At 30.6% G+C, this 20,813-nt stretch overlaps 2 protein-coding genes across 2 annotated transcripts; both read right to left on the bottom strand.

Moving 5' to 3' along the window:
* Positions 1-949: 949 nt before the first annotated feature.
* Positions 950-4,342, bottom strand: LOC150028969 (uncharacterized). Its single transcript, XM_090299405.1, has 4 exons — positions 4,270-4,342; positions 3,135-4,106; positions 1,442-2,133; positions 950-1,291 (listed from the first exon to the last, which is right to left on the bottom strand). Exons 1-4 carry the CDS (start codon positions 4,340-4,342, stop codon positions 950-952), a joined length of 2,079 nt encoding a protein of 692 aa, XP_090155531.1.
* A 946-nt stretch (positions 4,343-5,288) lies between these two features.
* LOC137810515 (L-tryptophan--pyruvate aminotransferase 1) lies at positions 5,289-10,144 on the bottom strand. The gene is made up of 5 exons (XM_068611844.2): positions 9,986-10,144; positions 9,475-9,781; positions 6,579-6,862; positions 5,807-6,108; positions 5,289-5,720 (listed from the first exon to the last, which is right to left on the bottom strand). Exons 1-5 carry the CDS (start codon positions 10,075-10,077, stop codon positions 5,539-5,541), a joined length of 1,167 nt encoding a protein of 388 aa, XP_068467945.1. The 5' UTR covers positions 10,078-10,144; the 3' UTR covers positions 5,289-5,538.
* Positions 10,145-20,813: the final 10,669 nt, after the last annotated feature.

Raw genomic sequence — 20,813 nt, 5'->3', positions numbered from 1 at the left:
AATATTAAAATGAATTTCATTTTGGAATGCATTATTACTTTCAAATGCTAAAAAAATAAATAACTGAACACATTTTTTTATTTTAATAGTTTTTTTATCGACAATAAAAAATAAATAAATAGGAACTACTTCAGGGTGGTTCAATCCTTATACATGATACTCAAGCATCAAACTAGACCTAAGCACCACCAAAACTAACTAAAAAAGCCATCTCTTACTACTCCTAGCAAAAACATCAATAAACTAATCTCATACACTCCATAGGTTCCAGACACAAATCAAAAAATGAAAACGATGCAAATCGGACTTTTGTAGAAACCCAAGCCCATACCTTAACTTGAACCAAAGCAAAAACTTCATCTGTGTCAACCACTCCTTTTTTGAAAATTATTTGATTCCTGTGATTCCAAATCTCACTAACCACCCCGACCCAGATTGTGTTCCAAAACTTAACTGACCCAAAAGGGGGACTCATCCTAAATTGAACGAAGTTAGCCTTCGGCTCGATGTGTGATACGAACAAAACCCCAAGCCATCTAAAACATAAACTCCAAACTCGCCAAGCAAAGCTACACCAGAAGAACAAGTGACCACAAGACTCTTCCTCCTTCCCACACAAACAACACATCAAGCTTTCTACCAACACCCCTCTTCTGCTTAAATCTACCCTGGTAGCAAGTTTATTTTCCAACAACCTCCAAGCCATAAGCCCAGCAGAGGGTACTGCCTTGCACTCCCAAAGCATACCAAAAACCGACGAAGAAACCACCTCTTTGTCCTTCCTAACAAGATTGTAGGCAGAATTAACTGAATTTTTTTGGAAACCCCTTCCCTTCCAAATCCAGCAGTCAGCCTCACCCGGTACCATCCTAGCCTCAAGCAGAATCCTACTAAACTGATCCGCCAACGACTTCTCCCAATCAAAGAACGGTCTTCTCCATGCTAATTGTCAAACCCAACTTCCATTAGTCCAAGTACCAAGCTCCGACACCTTTGCGTCTTTGGAACAACTATTGGAGAACAATCTTGGAAAGGCAATCTTCAATGCCTCGCCATTCAGCCATCTGTCCTTCCAGAAGTAAACATCTTTCCCGTCTCCTACTTTCCACTTAAAACTATCTTCAAAACTTCTCCCCCAACCCTCCGAAGACCAAACCTCTCTCAAATCCTTCCACCAGAGAGAGCTCTTTCTACCTTTTCCTTCCTCTCCCAAGCTTCTCCACCCACTGTATTTGGAAATGAGAACCTCCTTCCACAGACCGTCCTCAACCGAACCCAACCTCCAAATCCACTTTCCCAACAAAGCCATATTAAACAGCTTTGGATCAATAATTCCTAGCCCCCCGAACTCACGCGGCTTAGAAACCAAGTTCCAGGACGCCCAAGTGATCTTCCTTTCGTCTGCACCCCACCCCTAGAGAAAATTCCTTTGAATACTAACCAACTTTCCTGCCACCCCAGAAGGCAATTTGAATAGTGACATAAAGAATAACGGAATAGAAGAAAGTACCGACTTTATCAAACAGACCCTCCCAGCCATCGACAAACACCTTCCCTTCCATCTGCTTAATCTAGTATGAACCTTCTCGATCACCCCGTTCCAGAAAACACCACGCTTATGACTCCCGCCAATAGGTATACCCAAGTAGACGAAAGGGGAAGCCATCGTATCACAGTTAAGAATAACTGCAAGACGCTGAAGCGTGGCCTGATCCAACCCCGTACCACCAATCCTGCTTTTAGCGAAGTTAACCCTTATCCCTGAAGCCAACTCAAAGCATTGCAAGATCGCCTTGATATTAAAAATACTTTTGGTATTTGCTTCATAGAAGAACAGAGTGTCGTCCGCATACTGTAACATGTTTACTTTTACCTTATCCTTTCCAACCTCCAAACTATCAACCAACCTCTTATCTTCTGCAACCCTTGCCACCCCAGTTAAGCCTTCCGCCACTATGAGAAATAGGAAAGGAGCGAGCGGATAACCCTGACGAAGCCCCTTTTTAGGAAAGAACTCCCTAGTTGGACTCCCGTTTACCAGGACAAATACCGAAGCCGACTCTAAACACCCCTTATCCACCGGATCCACTGTTCGCAGAAACCCAACCTCCTTAGCATATAATAGATAAAGTCCTACTTCACCGAATCATAAGCCTTCTCATAATCAACCTTAAAGAACACACAACTTTTTCTCTTTCTCTTGTATTCGTCCAGAACCTTATTTGCGACCAGCACACTATCCAATAAACCTCTTCCTTCAAGAAAAGCTGACTGTCTAACATCAATGATTTTACCAATCACCTTTTTCAATCGTAAGGAAAGCACCTTTGCTATGATTTTGTACAAACAATGATGGATTTCCTATGAGCTCTTCTTGGATGTTTGTTGAAGATGGTGCGAAAGCTTAATGGAAGAGATGAACAAGGTCCTCCTAAGAGGTGTGGTGACCTTGAAGGTGCATGAAGAGTGTGGAAATGGGGAGGTTCGGCCAGCCCCTTTGAAGGTGGTGAAATGAAGATTAAAACCTAGAAGCTAGGCAAAGAGTAATGTATGGCACTAAATTGGCAGCATAACATAACAATACTCTATTCAATCTTCAAAATACAAGGTGTAGGCTCCTCTTTTTATAGGCTAAAGAGGACCATCATGGAACCCTAATGCTAATCAAAATGAAATGCAAATTACATCACATGGGCACATGGAGCACATGGCCGGTCCTAGTGGGAGAAATATTCTAGAAACCGTGAGAAATCTAGGGTAAATCAAAAGGAGACAAGTTTATGCTTTTCAACACTACACTAAATACTAAGCTACCCCTAATGGGCCTTCATGTAGCATGTACAAGTTCCTTTCTCTACCATCCGTAGCTTGACCCAAATATGTGTGGAGATGCTTGGCTATGGACATAGTGATAGGTCCTAGACGCTCTAGTCTTCCTCCTAGACGCTCCCTTTCTAGACGCCCTTCATCTTGGGGTAGACGCTCTTCACCTTGTGCTAGACGATCCCCACTTGGCTCTAGACGTTCTAGACTTGGCTCTTGTCTTCCATGGGGTGGTGAGCTTGGCCCTCCTCCATCAAACAACCTACTAAAGAAATGGGTCTAAACTCCCCTAACTGTTGAGGATTTTCTACCTTTGGTATCAAACAAAGGAACGACGCGTTTGAACCTCTTTGCCAGCAGCCATAAGAAATCCTTCACTGCTGCTAACACATCCGTCTTCAAAATGTCCCAACAATATTTTATAAAGCCAAAATTAAACCCGTCAGGACCGGGGCTCTTTGAACTATCACACCCCCAAATAGCTGCTCTGATCTCTTCTTCAGTGAAGTCGCTAGTTAGCATTTCATTGTCAGCTTCCGAGATGGTGTTGAACTTAACCTTTTCCAGTCTGACCTGACAAGCGTCATTCCTTGCAAACCTTTCCTCAAAGTACTTACATACCTTCTCCTTTACCTCCTCTTTCTTATCATACCATACATTGTTATCAAGCACACCATGCAACCGATTCCTTGCCCTCCTCCATTTTATCGCTGAATGAAAGAACTTTGTATTAAGATCCCCCTGCTTTATCCAACTCTGCTTAGCTTTCTGAAATAAAATCGCCTCATGTTTAGACTTAGAGACAATAAGTTTTGCAAAGAGAGACTTTCTTTCTTCCCTTTCCAACTCATCCAACCTGTCTTCGTCATCTCGAGCGTCTAACTCGTCCAACCTCTTTTGTATTTCCACACAAGCCTGATTCACATTTCCAAAGACTTCCTTGTTCCACCCTTTTAAATCTGACTTTATTTTCAGTTTTTCTTTGAACACAAAGATTCCTCTGCCGGCCACCTTGTAAGAGGACCAGCTCAAGCTCACAAACTCCTTAAACCTACTATCTTTCTGCCACACATCCAAACATCTGAAAGGCTTCGGACCCCAATCCACTGAGACTTCTTTCAGAATAACTGCACAATGGTCCGAGATTGCTCTATTTAAAACAAATTGTTGGCTGTTTGGCCAAAAATCCAGCCACTCCTTAGACACTAGCACCCTGTCTATTATGCTTTTTACCAACCCGTTGGGCTTGAACCAAGTGAACTTCCTGCCCACCAACGGAATGTCTACCAATTCAGACCTTTCAATAAACTCATTGAAACTCTTTATTTCTCTAGATTAGTCAGAAGTCGAAATCACACTCTTTCTTTCTTCCCGTCGTCTAATAGAATTAAAATCCCCAATAATACACCAAGCCTTAGATAGCTGACCCTGTCTGAAACTACTAACCTCCTTCCACATCTCCTTCTTTTCCCGTAGAGAACCTGAACAATACACATTCACAATAGATACGTGGCCCCATTGCCCCTTTTCCAGAATCCCTCTAACACCGTATAGTTTCTCCCATTTACAAAACTAGATAATTGGAACAACTTAATGGTAAGAAATATATTAATACTTTCACGTTTTTATTCATATCTTTAATTTATTGGGAAGTTCATTAAAGAAATATTCATTATTTTCTCAAAAACGTGTAGTCGTATTTGTTGCTTAAAAATTATTTCTTGAATTAAAAGTAATGTTATTGAATATCATTATTATTTAATTTTATAACTACTTTTGAAATAAAATACACTACGATGTTATTAATTAGTTAACTTATTTTTGTTAATATTTTACTAATTAAATATCTGAATTTCATGATTGTTAGATCAAAGATGATAAAAGACCTTTATTTTGAGTGATAAGAAAGCAGGATTAAAAATTAAATAAAGTATCGTCTGCTAATCCAGATTAAATAGAGTCTGACTTTTAATATGATTATATAATATTTATCAATTTATCTAATATTTTTTTTCGTTTTATTTTAAAGTAAAACTTTAAAGCACTTAGTTAAAATATACAAGTGGCTATCACTTATGACGACTAATATTTTTTTAATTTAATATATAATTAAATATTAATTTAATTTTTTTTTCTTTATAATAGTTGGCTTTTAACTTAAAAAGGGTTAAATGAAATTAACTATAAATAGGTAATTGCTTTTAGCAAGATCGAGTTCTGCTGTGGTCACTTATTTGTTGTTATGATTATAGTTCTATAAAATATTGAAATTTGGACAAATTGGTGATTTATGAGATCTAGGAATGGTTCCCTTTCATTAGATCCATGATGATTATGAAAATACTTTTGTTCGGTGTTTCTGTTATGTCATGTAGAGATTAAAAATATTAACTTCAAATTTAAAAAGGAAAATAAATTTAACTTAAATTAAGAAATTAAAAATATATTTAAAGGCAAATTAAATATTTAGCATAAAAGTAACCGCACTTTATTTATATAATATAAATAAACTCGGTAAACTTGAAATGTTTAGTAAATTTGGATGTGACAAGGTCTGTGTTATTCATATCCTATAGCACTCATCCTTATTGCACATTCTATACCAGAAACAAGACCTTCTAAAGTGTGGAAAGGCGGTGCTGGAACTAGCTAGTGCTACATGACAGTGTTCCAATCATCTGTTTATTCATAAATTCACACCTTCTCTCATTCCTTCTAAGCATTTGACACCCTTTTCAGGAATTCATTGAAATCATCATCCGTTCCCATCAGGCTGAGTCTAGCATAGTTTGAATCAACACCAAACCTTTTCCCTCCTCTTCCCCTAATCTTCAGTTTTTCCAGAAGATAACTCTCACAATCTTCTATGCCCTCCTCACACTTCAACCATATGAAACCTGAACCATATACATGCATTATAAGTTACAAAGTTACAAAAGAATATTAATGGGTCTTACTAAGAGTGGGAGAATGAAGTACGTACCAGGGAATGGTTCAGATGACTCATTGGTGAAGTTGCAAAAGGCCTTTGGGTACTTAGCCACTGAGAAGAGCTTGGATTCATCAATAACTGCCCACAGTTTTTCCCACCTCTCCCTCAAGAGGCGTTTGCTGTATTCAAAGAACAGCTCAGATTCCATGGACCCGAAGTTTTCGTATCCATCACAAACCACTCCAATGATCTTAGCAACTCGAGTTTGGGATTCTTTTGAGACTCCAATGGAACTCATCTGCACATACCTTGTCATCTTCTTAGCAACCTCGATGTCCTTTACCAGTGCCCACCTTAACTCACACAGCATAATCAAAACTTAGCATGTACTGTTATTTATTCATAAAGAGAAATTGAATGCAGATTTCAAAAAGTTTACAACAACTTCATTCATTTCACATATGTGTCTGCATAAAACTCACATTGGACACCCTTCTTGAGGGTATATACTCAACTTTTCTAATGCAGCAAAAAATACAAATTTTCTCACTCAACAATTCAACTCATGCAACTTTATATTTAAGCTCTTTATATAATTACTGTAATTTCTGTTTCTAATACTTTCCTTCAGCCAACAAAGCTTCGGATTTGAAAGTATATCATCCACTTACTATTTCATTTGTGTGAAAACAGAAAAAAGAAACGAAGAACAAGAATCAAATCTAGACTAATCATGTCATGAATTTACAAACTCAAAGATGTAAGTTGTATATGAAAGGCATATGAGTGATTACATAACAAAGTGTGTGATCAATTATCTCACCCGAAACGTGAACCAGCATGACCGGTGCATTTGGAGAATGTGAAGAGCATGAGATCATGGTCAGCTTGGTGAGTAATAGGAGTGTAATGTGGCCAGTAATATGCAAGATCATGAACCAGCTTCCCTTTGGCCTCAGATTTCACCACAGGTTCTCGAACAATCCCATCAGGGTTGTTTGGAGAGGTTATCACCTCTATGTAAGGCTCATTTTTCTCATACGAAGCAGCATCACCACCCCATTGGTACAACCCTGAACGCAAAATACTAACCTCATCTTGGTACTCCTGCAAAACATTTTCTTAATTACATCACATCAAGTCAACAGTTTCAACAATAAAAATAAAACCACGTTGTGTGAGGTTGACCAAACTGTGATGATTAACAAAATGGTGGACGCTATACAGACAGACACCCACGTTACCCATGTTTGCCTATAGAATCAAATCTACATCTTCAAGGGTCTATGTGCATATGTTTCCAAAACATATGTTTGTCACTTTTTGGCCTGCTAAAAACCCCAGAAAACATGGATGGGAAGGTTTCATTTGAATTTTCATTTCCATCTCCCATAGGGGGAACACGAGGTGCTGATCATTGCATTCAACTCAATATTCTAAGTGGTAACCGCCATAACATGGTTGATTGGTGAAAGAGAGAAACTTTAGCAATATGCATCGCCAAGAGACACGGTTTTGAGATCAAACGTGGACGCATACAACTCACCAAAATGCATACGCATACGTATATTAAACTTTTCTTATCAAATCATCATTTTCTGTCATTGTCATAATTATTTTATTTTTTACTTCTCGAACTAATGTGGATCCCACAAATTCAAGTTTTGACCCACCGAATGCTATCTTCATATATATCATAGATTGCGTCCTCTTCAACTTAATTATACAAATCAACTCATAAAATCTTTAAGCATAGAATTCAAGGAAATATTTTTATGTGGGATAGGGATGGATGGATGGATTGAGAGATGTTTTAAATTTTACAATTGCTTTTTAGATTTCTCTAAAATTCAGAAGATCTAAATTAAATTCTACAATATTTTAACTTTGAAAATATTTTTATCACCTTACCTTCTAAAACCATAACTAAACCTATTAAAGCCCATTAAAAATTCAACCGTGTCAATATGAAGATAAATACTACTTTAAAAAAAATTGAAATCATGATATCCTCCCTTGTTACCTAGTGTTATTTAAAGTTTTTTTTTATAAAAATAAAAAAATATATTAAATTTTCTTGACTTTAATAATTTTTTTTATAAAAAACTATTTTAACTTTTTAAATTTTTGTATTACAGAATGCACACATATGTACCAGTAATTATATTATTAAAAATGACAATTAGATAAAAACAAAAAATATTTTAAAAAATGCACACTTAAAAAGAATAAAAAAGAAGAAGAAAAAGAATAAGAGAGTATTATACAGAGAAGAAAGAGAAATAAAGATAAGATAAGAATAATAAGAATGAGTCATGTGATAAAGATAAAAGAAAAATTAATTAATGCTATAAAAATTAATAATTAATACAACGTTTGTGTCAATCATATACTAAACAATAATCTTAGACTGGTCAATACCTGTAAGAAACTGTTTTTACATAGAAAGTTTAGAAAACATGAAACTTATTTTAGTTAATAAATCATTTACTAAATTTAAAACAAAATCACCTATTCTAATTCATAGTCATATATAACAAAAATTCTCCCATTTAGTTTATGCAGGTTATCTTTTATTTTTCTCTTAATAATATATTAATATAAGAATGTATATTAGGATTCTCTGTATATACAAATTGGATTTTTTTTTTCATTGTAATTTTAATAATATTTTTAAGTCATCTATAATTTATAAAAACAAACATCTCATTTGATGTATATACAAGTAATTTTTATTTTATTTTATGTTTAATGATATTTTCAATCATAAATTAAAATCTATCCATAAAAAAATAAAATAAAATAAAAACATATTAAAGAATAAAAAAAAGAAAATAAACTAACATATAGTGTAAATAGATTCTCATCTACATTGAACAAAATTACAAAAAAAATATAAACCAAAATATAGTGAGAAGATGATTAAATATTAGTAAGCCAAAAAAATTACTACCCACATTCTATCTCCAATTAAACTGTGTTTAAAATGTTTAATGCTATACAATTAGATCTTTTTAGTACAAACTAATTTTCAAAATTTAAAATAAAAAAAATCCTATGTTTTATATATAAACAAAATTACGTAATAATAATAAAATAAAAAATCTAAACACACAATTGTTTATGTTTCATATACAAATTTATACCAATTTTCATAACTATTTTTAGTATACATATATATTTTGTTTCACCATCCCACTTTTACTTTCATAATATTTTGATAATCTTTTTTTAATAAAATCTATTGTATTAACTATTATTCTTATAGTACTGATACTCTGAAATTCTAAAAATAATTATATTTATATAATAACTCAATACATTAATATTTTAATATTTAATTTAAAATACTAATATATATACTATTTTTTTTTTCTTATTGTTATTTTGGTAACGTAATTCTAATACTTAGAAAAAAAAATCAGTATATTTGTTTCATTAGTTAGTAACCTTATTTTTCAAATATAATAAAAAAAGTAATTTAAACAAATAAAATAAATAAAGTGCATGGTAACATATGGATCTAAACCCCCTTGTTATGTCTGTGTCTTGTTTGTGTTTTTTCTCAAACCATGATTCAGACAAAAAAAAAAAAGAAAAAAAAAAGGGTGAAGTATTCAATTCAACACTCTGACAGAACAGAAACTGGTATTCATGAGTGATGTCTGCAATTGAAGAGAGATAAAAATAGAGAAAATTGAGAGAGAGGGTATAGTCACCGAGTAAAATGGTGCAGCAGCAAGAACGTTGATTGGTTGAGAAGGGTGCGAAGGAGAGAGAGCAAAGACAGCAGCTTGGAAGAGTTGTGTTGCTCCTGTCCCCACCACAATGTATCTGTCATTGGTGACAGCATTTCCCACCACGTGATGGAGCCTTCTTATGCCTCTCTCAACTTCCGGCAACATGTACCAGCACACACTGTTCTTCGCATCCCCAAGATAACTCATCAACTCCCATCCTCTTATCACTATGCTGCATTCCTCACTCCTCTTTTTCCAGTATTTTTCGAACACCACTGGATCACCTCTGTCAAACCATAAACTCTTATTAATGTAATAACAACAAAAACAACATCATCTTTTTTATTCACTTCAGAACGTGAATTATATATATATATATATATATATATATAACACAAAAAGAATATGACAGTGATATTTACTTCTGTGATTTTGCAGACAGAAACAAGAACGTGAGAATGAGAATAAGAAGAGATGAAAGAGTCAATACTTCTCGAGTTCGATGATGGTATTTGGAGAGATGATAGTTGCTGGAATTGTTCTGCCATTGGATGAAGGGAAGTTGTTTGTGGCGACCACCATATTGAAGATGTTAGAACACTCTCTTAGTCCTCTTTGCTTCTTTCTTCGCTTCTGACTTCCCTCACATGTCTCTGTGGTTATATATATACATACACTGAGAGAATAAACTCCACCTATTATAATATTACATAACATATTTACTCTTAAAGCATCTTAAACTTCCCTGTATGTTATTTTATTTTTCCCTCCATAATAAGCCAGTTGATTTAATATTTTGTTTACGAAACCTGCATATTGGGTAATAATTTATTGATTTTTTAAATTGTAAGACTTTTATATGAAACAATGAATTAATATATTTTTCAAATTAAGGAACTATTAACAGCTTCTCATAAATAATATTTAAATAAAATGTATTAATGTTTTTATTATTTTTAAGGAAAATTCTATAATTAATTAAAAATTTAATTATAATTTGTGTATATCTTTTAAAGAAAATGCATGTATGCATGTGTTTGAACATGTTAATTAAAACTTTACTTCTTACCAATAGTACAATTTAAAACTAATATCGGGAATTTTTGTTATGGGTTAAGTTGTGGGGAAAGAAAACCATTTTAAATAAAGTTGTGGGGGTGACAAAGATGAAGTTGTAGATATAGTATACAAATTTGTGTTGAAATTACGTAGTATTCGCATAATTTTGTTTAATTATGTTAATTAACTAAAATTATGTATGAGTGACATAATTTTAGTGTAAAATAATCAACTAAAGTTGTGTCATTCATGTACAACTTTAGTTTGGTTATGAAAATGAAAAATATAGGTTTAATGCACTTTTTTACACTGTAATATATTTATAAATTTTTTAAAAAATTGTATGTATATTATTTTAAAAAGAGTGGTAAAATTTAAATTCATAATAATGTGTTAATTGTAATTATTTGCAGATTACGATATTATGTAAATTTACATGAGTTAGTTGAATAACATGTAAGTATGGTAAATGAGAATATAAGAAATCGAAAGGTATTTTTTCTTAATAGAAAAAAATATTTACAAATGAGGACACGCTACTATCGATACAAACAATTTCTCCTATTGTGCTTTCATTTGTATAATAAGAACACTTTTTTTTTATTTGTTCCAATTTGGGTCATCCATTTCGTTATGAATCCATCGTCTGACCAAAATCAACCGGAACATATTGACGATAGTCCAAAACAAACCGAGTATGTGCCTCCACGACGACCACAAGGACATAGAAGGAGACCACCATGTGATACCTCTTCTCATAGATAGTCGCTTTTCAGTTATGTAATCAAAACAATCTCACTATTTCATATTAATGTTTATTATTTTATGTTATTTCATTATTCTTGTTTCGTTAAACTTAATCATACAAATTTCTCCAATTCAAACAATAAAAAAGACAACATAATTACATAAATAATAAACTTCACAAATTATATATATATATATATATATATATATATTTTTCAGAAAATCTAATTGCTTCGTGTTATCAAATTATTTAACCAAATATTCTAGGAACCAATAAGTTAAAACAAATTCTTGATTTAAAAAAATCCTTAACCTATTTCTTTCCCTTTTTAAAAAATTATAAAAAAATAATCAAAATTGAAGTTGTGCTTAACATAACTTCAATGCATAATAATACAACTAAAATAAATTATACACAATTGTATTATTCTACATTGAGACAACTTCATGTAATTAACATAAATAAAATTGTGCAAATATTACACGATTTCAACATAAAATACATATACCCCACCCACAACTTTATCTTTATCAGCAATTTTGTTTTTCAGCCCACGACTTCTCATTCAAAATAGTTTCCTTCCCCCACAACTTAACCCAAATTAGTATAACTTCTCTTTAAAAATATCATTAGAGAAAAATTCATTCTAGAAACAAATTGAAAGTTATATCTAAGCAGTGTTCTAAATAATATGCATTTACTGATTTTCAAGTTTAAAATAATTTTATTTTAATTTTTTATCTAATGAAATTAATTTTTCAATGTTAAAAAATTATTCATTTGATACTTTGGAAAGTTTTTCATCAACTTTCTTACAAATTAACATATTCAGAATAAAGGTTTGTATATATATTTAATGTGACCCTACGTAAAAAAACATGAAAAATCTATTCAAATATATATATATATATATATATATATATATATATATATATATTATCACGTGCACCAACAAACTTCTGTTAGTTAACCATTACAATTTGAAATTTCATAGTGATTATTTTCTCCGAAAGATTTTGTAATTTTAGTTGCCAACCCTATTTAATGACCTCACCAAAATTCAACGCTAATATTGAGTTTTATATCCTAACATATTGACTTTATGTTAATTGTACTGTTATATATGTGTAATATATATTATCTATAAAATTAGAATTAGGCAGTTCTTTCATTTAGAAAAAAAAATTCGTATGTTCTTTACTTTAATTAGAAAATTAATATTTTCTTACAGTATTTCAATTAGATTATTTTTTCATACATATCATGCTTTTTTTTTAATATTTTCTTACAAATAAATTTATATCAATATTATAAAACGTAAAGATTTTATTTAATATTACATTTTTTCACTTTATTAATATAATCACATTGTATGGACTATAAAATAGCATGAACTACTTATATGTGTAATTCCACTAGTATAAACTATACATTATACATTGAGATTATAGAAAGTTGTATAAATTATTTTTATTTTATTATTTAATATTATTTTTTACATAAAACAGTACCCTTCATATATATATATATATATATATATATATATATATATATATATAAACAACATATTTACATAAAATATTAGGTGCATACTTTTTTATATTAATTTCTAGTTCCCTCTTTTTTAATATTTTTTAAGTAATTTTGTTTCTATTAGTAACCTTAAAAAGTTAGGTATTGATATTAAAAAAAATTATTAATAATATTATTTATGATGAATAAATGTTTTGTTTTTTTATAAGAATTAATAGAATGTAAAAAAATAAGTACTTTAAAAGTACTCCAACCCTTATACAAAATAGATAGATAAACTATCCAAATTTTCTCCCAAAACCCACATGAACAAAGGAAAAAAAAAACTATAAAAAGAGAAACTAGTAAAAAATAGCATAAACTCTATTACACGATTATAAGAAGGGAAATCCACATACATAAAAATAATATAAAGAGATATTTCACTAGGAACAACCATAGAAATATTATTTCACAATAGAAAAAATTGAATAGTTATATTATTAGTTATACATGGAAAGAAAGAGTTAATAAAGTTTCATAATAAATAATTTTAAACAAGATATTGCTATGTATGTAGAATGTAGTGTAATCTAAGAGTTTGAAATAATATACGATGAGCCAAGTCAATCCATTTTAAAAGGCATGAATTGTGTTATTTTACTCTCTTGCGTTTTGTTCATTATGTCATTTATTATTTAGGTCATTTATTATTTATTGTGTGTGAGAAAAGATTGTTTAGTAATTATGATTGTTGATTTAAAATGAAATAATATTAGGGAAATAGGTACGGAGAGTTGTTTGTATGAGGAATAGGGAAGAAAGACAAGTGGGAAGGGTAATTTTACGTTTTTGCCATTGTACTTTTATATTTATTGTATTTACAGTTGACATTATTTTGATTAAACTTCATGTTACATTTAACTAAGACAACGTAAACTTTGTCAAACCAATTTTGTTGCAAAATATGATATCAATGTGTATCATAGTTATGGTGTTACTAAATTTATATATGGGTTCTTTTTCTTTTATTAATTAATGATGGAAGTCTTTTGATTAATTTGATTAAACTTGTTGGAATAACTTTTTCTATTTGGATTATATGACTAATGAGGAATTATGCTAGATTTCAGGTTAAAATTGATGTTTTTGGGATCATTTCGGTCATTAAAGATCTCATTTGTTTAGTGGATAATTCGTCTAAAAGTTCTATGCGAAATGATATGTTTGATTCAATGTGCTTAAGTTTTTTTTTATTAATACTCATAGTGATAAAGTTCTATTTCCTCTTCCAGTTCAATGAGAGTCTCTTTCTTTTAGGTTGGATTAAAATAAACATTGATGGTGCTGCTAGGGGTTCTCTTGATCTTTGCTACTTGTGGTGGTATTTTCCGTGAGAGTATAAGAGAATTTATTGGTGATTTATCTACTTTTCTTGATGTTCGGACTGTTTTGGTTGTTGAGTTTTATGGAGTTTTACATGTTATTGAACAAGCTCAAAAGATGGGTCTTACTAGTTTATGGTTTAAATGTGATTTTACCTTGGTTTGTGCTACATTTACGGTTCAGACTAATGTTCCTTGGATGTTTTGTAATAGGTGGAACACTTGTCTTAATTACTATAGGAAAATCAGGTTTAAGGTTCCTCACATTTTTCGTGAAGCGAATGTCTGTGTTGATAAGCTTGTTAACCTAGGTTTTATTCATAGAGAGTATTTCCATTGGTATAATAGACTTCTGTCTAATATTTTTTTAAAGTTTTTTATTAATAGGTATAGATTACCTATGTACCGTTTTTGTTAATATATGAGTTTTGGTCTAATTCCTCATATTTTCTTGTATTTTTTTTTTAATAATATTTTTTTCATGTGGTGTTAGATGATTGTTGTTACTTGAGATATGATATGAAATTTCATAGTGATACCCAAAATAAAAAAATTATATAAATAAATTTATATATAGATCATGGATACATTTAATTCAATTATGCTAACATACATAATCAATTATTAATTATATGGCTCTAACTAATTAAATTTGAATGATCAAATAGTTTCAATTTTTTTTATCACACGTGAATGTTAAAGTATGTGATTGACGTCTTATAGTGCCTGCAAATTTTATTAACTATTTACTTATTTAGAAATCAAGAAATTTTCTCAATTGATAAACTAACACGTCATAAAACTAACAAAATTGAAATAATTATATAAAAACAGTATTAATTTATAAAATCGAATTTAAAATATTACACATTTTTAATACACCTTTACGTTTTTATATTCATATGAAGAAAAAAGTTAACCTCATTTAAATTCATTATATATATATATATATATTTAATTTAAAAATCTAAAGAAATGTTTCTAAATATTTGTTTTTGCATTACATAAAAAAGCCTGAAAATCGTTTTTTCAGAAATTATTACTTTTAAGAATGGAGAATTTTGGTAATCGTAATGTTTAGAAAAGTATATGCTGGTTTGGTAAAAAATATTATATAACTTCTTAATAAATCAAAGAGTAATATGTTAATTTATTTTTTTAGTTTGTTATTACTTTAAATGATTTAATAAAAGTAATATTATTACTTTTCAAATAAAGCTAACTTGAAAAAGATATATAGATCCTCACGTGCCACATAAAATTTTTTCTTTTAAATTACTTCAAAAAATTCCTAGAAACATATTTTTTGTCAAAATACATTACATACACACTTATTCAAAAGTGAGGAGACTTGAATGATACTATGCATATCGAGAGAAAAAAAAGAGTGAAAATTTATATATAATTCAAAGAAGCTTATATTAAAGTTATGTTAAAGAAATCTGAACAACCTTGAAAGAAAACAACCTGAAAAAATATTGGCTTTAGAAAAATTTAAAAGAAAATATCAATTCTACAAAGAAAAATCGTTATTACCTCTTAAGAAAATCAGTAGAAGAAATAACATTACCTACGGAATAATTAAAATATTTAATCACTACACTAAAAAAATGTTTTCATTTATAATAATAATAATTATTCTTATAATACTTATTATTATTAATATAATTATAATTATATTAATAATAATAATATTATAAAGAACAACAATATTAACAATCATATTAATAATAATAATTATTAATATAATTATAGTTATAATTAATAATAATAATATTATAAAGAACAACAATATTAACAATCATATTAATAATGTTAATAATATTAATAACATTAACAATAATATTAATAATAATGATATTTCATCATTGATATTAATATTAATAACAATAATAATATTAATAATACTAATAATAATATTTATAATAATAATAATATTGTTAATAATAATATTAATAACAATTTTAATAATATTAATAATAATTGTAAGGATTAGAAAATAATCTTAGAGTAAAAGTACTATATTTTAAATGACAATTGAATATTTTATTATTAAAAAAATTATAAATAGAAAATTTAGTTATTCGGGTTTCAATGTAATGTAAGAGAACCATCATCTCTCTAAAACTTCTCTTTTTCCTTTTCTCTCCCTTTCCTTTAAGATTTTTACCTCCTCACTCATCAGTTTGACAATTGAAGACCATCATTAGATTCCTGACAATAAAGACTGCAAGACTGCCCGATCATAATCCCTGATAGACTAAGTTCATTTTTGCTCTTCTCTTTGAGTCAAACTTTGAACTTGTTAGGTTTGTCGCAGTCTAGGTTTTGCATGTGACTCTTTTAGTTTCAGGATTAGTCTCTTAGCTTAGAGTCCTAGTGATATAGTTTTAGATTTTTTATCAAGACGTTGTGGTGCAAGTTAAGCTACCCTTGATCTTTTGGTAGGTTTGGAGCTCTTAGTGAGCATCTGCTCAAGTTCAGGTAAGGAAAGCTAGTTTAAATTTCCAATAGAATCCTAGGTTAGAAGATTTGGATGTGGGGGTGACGTGGTCAAGAATCTCAAATCTTCTTGCATGTTTTCTTGTTTTTGAATAGATTATAATTTGATTGAAATTGGAATGTGAAATTGTAGATATGATAGATGTTGTAGAATGTATATGGGTTTGATTTGAATGAGTTAATGAATGTATTTGAATAGTTTGTTAAATCACTTAAAATATAATGTTTGATGAGAATTGGTTGTTTGATTTTAGATGATTTTGGTTTAGAGAGCATATATATATGTATAAATTGACATAATAGCTCAATGAGAGCACTTGAATAATTTTGAGTGAGAATTGTCATTTTAATGTGTAGATTTATAAAAATACGAGTTGAATGTAATTTTGGTAGAAAAATCATAAATATAGCAAGTTTATGTAGATTTTTCTACATATCTCGCTCAGGCGAGATAATTCTCGCTCAAGCGAGAATGAAATGAAAATGGAGTGCTCTCGGGTCTGTTTTTGCCCAAGCAAGAAGAAATCTCGCTCAAGCAAGACCTGAGATGAAACTCTGGGTGCTCTCAGGTTCAATCTTGTTAAAGGTAGCCTTTTTTAAAAGAAAAAGCTTAAAACTAAAAATTTTATCCTTGCTTATTCACTTCTGCTATGGTGCCAAATCCATTGCATTGCTATCTTAGTTGCTTTCTTCTCACAGGTGCGATAGCAATACCCAAGAAATAGGTGAAAAGGTTGGTTTATTTCTATTTTATATTTTTTACTTATAACTTATGTAAAATTTTATTTTATGTATATATAATTGAAAAATCCTTTAGTTAGATATTTGTGTAATTATTGGATGAATTTTTGTGTGTTTTAAAATTCTAAACTTTGGTATGATTGATTTGTGTGATTTTGGATATTGTGAGATGTGAAATATGAATCTTAATCAAGACATAGTATTTTCAGGAAAGAAAATATTGTGTTAAGATTGTTTAGGATGTGCATTGATTAGGGATTCATTTAGAAGGAGATATCATGACTCTCCTGATGTATTGGAGTCATATGAAGATCATCAGGTGTTGAGAATCGAGGAAGGTTCATATTATTTTGTTTGGGATTTGAAATATAATCTGGTCTTTCAGATCATATGAATTAATCTTGTCATACTAGGTGATATGATGTTGAGATTATTTATGCGCATAGTTGTGTGGATTTCACAATGAGATAGTATGACAGATGCAGATATTTGAGTCTAAGTCAATGCACGAGTCTTAGGGAAGTACAGTCAAGTGTTTGAGTATGTTGGTTAGTAGAAATCTGACATGAGTAATGTGAATGGTGAATTATGATAGATTTGAGAAAATGTATGAGTTGATGACTTATGTTTGTTAAATTGAAATTGAAATTATATAGAATTCTTTTATATGTAGAGAATTATCAATAGGTAATAACAAATTTTCTTGTAGTGAATATGTAGAGAATACAATAAACTTGGTTAAAATTAAGTTACATACGATCTACATACAATCCAAAATTCATAGATAAATCCCTTATAAGTAGATATTACATACATATTTTCAAAATTCAAAAATCCGTAGGTAAATTCATACACTAAAATTTGTACATAATTTTCGTATGTAATATTTGTAATACTAAATCTATGGGTAAAATAAAGTTATGTACAAATTATCTATGACAAAAAATTTATAGGTAAATTCATACGTTAACATTTGTAAGTATTATTTGTATGTAAAATTTTGGAGAACATGTTTTTAAAATATTATTGTTAAATATATACTACATATATACTTTCTCAATAATGATCTGTTTGTTTCTGGGTATCACAAGGAAGGAAGGAGGGGCGAGCGGGTGGAGTGTATGTTTGGTTCAGTGTGTTTGAGGGTTTTAGTGTGGATGGGGGAGTGGGGTGTGGCGTTTTTTTACTCTTCACAAAATTGAGAAGATTTGCGTTGATTACACGTTGGCACAAGAGGCACAATGCAATTTTACTTTCATACCCTTTCTTCCATTCTGAATATATTAAACACAGTGTGGGCAGTTGTGTATGCATTTTTGAATGGGGTTTCTTACTTACCGTGCTCAGAATTCTAGCAGTGGTGCAAAAGAGAATCTTTACCACTTTTTTTAAAAGTTGTAGACCCATGAGTTTTGTTAGTGTATAAATAAAATTAGGTTTCTTAGAGTTCTGTAACATCCCTAATTTTACTCATATTTGCTAATATATTATACATGCAATATCTAATTAACAGATAAACATATATTGTTTTCTCATATTTGTATCTCAAAACAAAATATATCCCTCTTCATAGGGATTTAATATATACATCAAAAAGTTTAAAAAAAACAAAAACAAAGCAAAACATTCAATTTACATCTATATAATCCTTCTACTGCTCACTGAGGAGCTATATTCCCTGCAATCTCATATGCTCCCGTGTAAATACACGATCATCACAGTTAGAGAAACAACACAACCAAATAACAGGGTAAGCTAGCCATATAAAACAAAATTCTATAAAATTTCACTTTAAAATTAATAAAACATAAATAATAAGTCTCATACAAATTCTCAAATCATCAAGTGCCATTCAAATTCTCAAATCATCAAGTGCCATTCAAATTCTCAAATCATCAAGTGTCTATTAAAATTCAATATTCATTTTTCACATGTCAGACTTCCACTGACTCATATCACATAGACACTTGACTCTACTTCCGGAAGACTCGTGTATTGAAATTAGAATCCTGAGACCTGCACCTGTCATACTACTCGTTGTGAATCCACACAACCATGCGCATAAACATCTCAATATCTCATCATCTCGTATGACAGGGTAAATTCATATGACCTGAAAGACCAGATTATATTTCAAACCCCAGACAAAGTCATATGAACCTCCATCGACTCTCACCAATTGAATAACTTCATCTATGTGATTCCATTATATCAGTAGAGTCAGGATGTCTCATTACGGGCCTGACAGATCAATACACCCTAACAACAATCTCAACACGGTATTTCCTTTCCTGAAAATACTATGTCTTGATCACACTTTCAAATCATTGCACACTTCATTTAACACATCAATACACCATTCAATCATAACATATAATATAGACTTTCTAACAACCCAAATATACCCAAAAAGTTATTTAACAATAGTAATCTAAAATAAACTATGCTAAAATAATAAAAATAGCAATATTCATATATGTATACAAAATTTTGGTTTGAACGAAAATATTTTAGGTTGATCGAAATCACACCAGAGAGCACCCAGAAATTTTGGTTTGAACGAAAATATTTTAGGTTGATCGAATTCACACCAGAGAGCACCCAGAAATTTTGGTTTGAACGAAAATATTTTGGGTTGATCGAAATCACACCAGAGAGCACCCAGAAATTTTGGTTTGAACGAAAATATTTTAGGTTGATCGAAATCACACCAGAGAGCACCCAAATTAACAAAGTCCCTGTTATAGCTAAATTACTCTAATCAACATCAACCACCAATACTCAACAACATTATAATTGTATAACAACAACCATATATCCAATTTCACCTTCAAATCTTCTAGCCTAGTGTTCTATTGGAAATTAAGGCTAGCTTCCCTTACCTGAAAATTAGAAGATATACACTAAGAGCTCCAAAACCACCAAGAACCCAAAGGTAACTTAACCTGTATCACAGAGTCCTAATAAAAAATCTAACTATATCACTATGACCCTGAGCTAATAGAGATTAACCCTGAAGCTAAAAGGGTCACATGCAAGCAAGGACAAAAACAACCTAACAAGTTCCAAATTTGACTCAAAGAGAAGAGCAAAAAATGAACTTACTTTATCAGAGATTCTGACCGGGCAGTCTTGTAGTACTCACTGCCAGGAGTCTGATGGTTGACTCTGATCGTCGAACAGATGAACGAGGAAGTCAGAATTGTAGAGAGAAGGGAGAGGAAAGGAAAAGAACTTTCTAGAGAGATGGTGGTTCTTTTTAAAATGAAACCTGAATAACTGAATTTCTATTTATATGCCTTTTTCATTTAAAATTATTCAAGAGTCATTTAAAATATACCACTTCTACTATAAAGTAATTTTCTAGATCC

This window comes from Phaseolus vulgaris, chromosome 2 (genome assembly GCF_051622355.1).
Source record: "Phaseolus vulgaris cultivar YP4 chromosome 2, ASM5162235v1, whole genome shotgun sequence".
Lineage (NCBI taxonomy): Eukaryota > Viridiplantae > Streptophyta > Magnoliopsida > Fabales > Fabaceae > Phaseolus > Phaseolus vulgaris.
The sequence above is the reverse complement of the archived record's forward strand: the minus strand, read 5'-3'. Positions and strand labels throughout refer to the sequence as shown.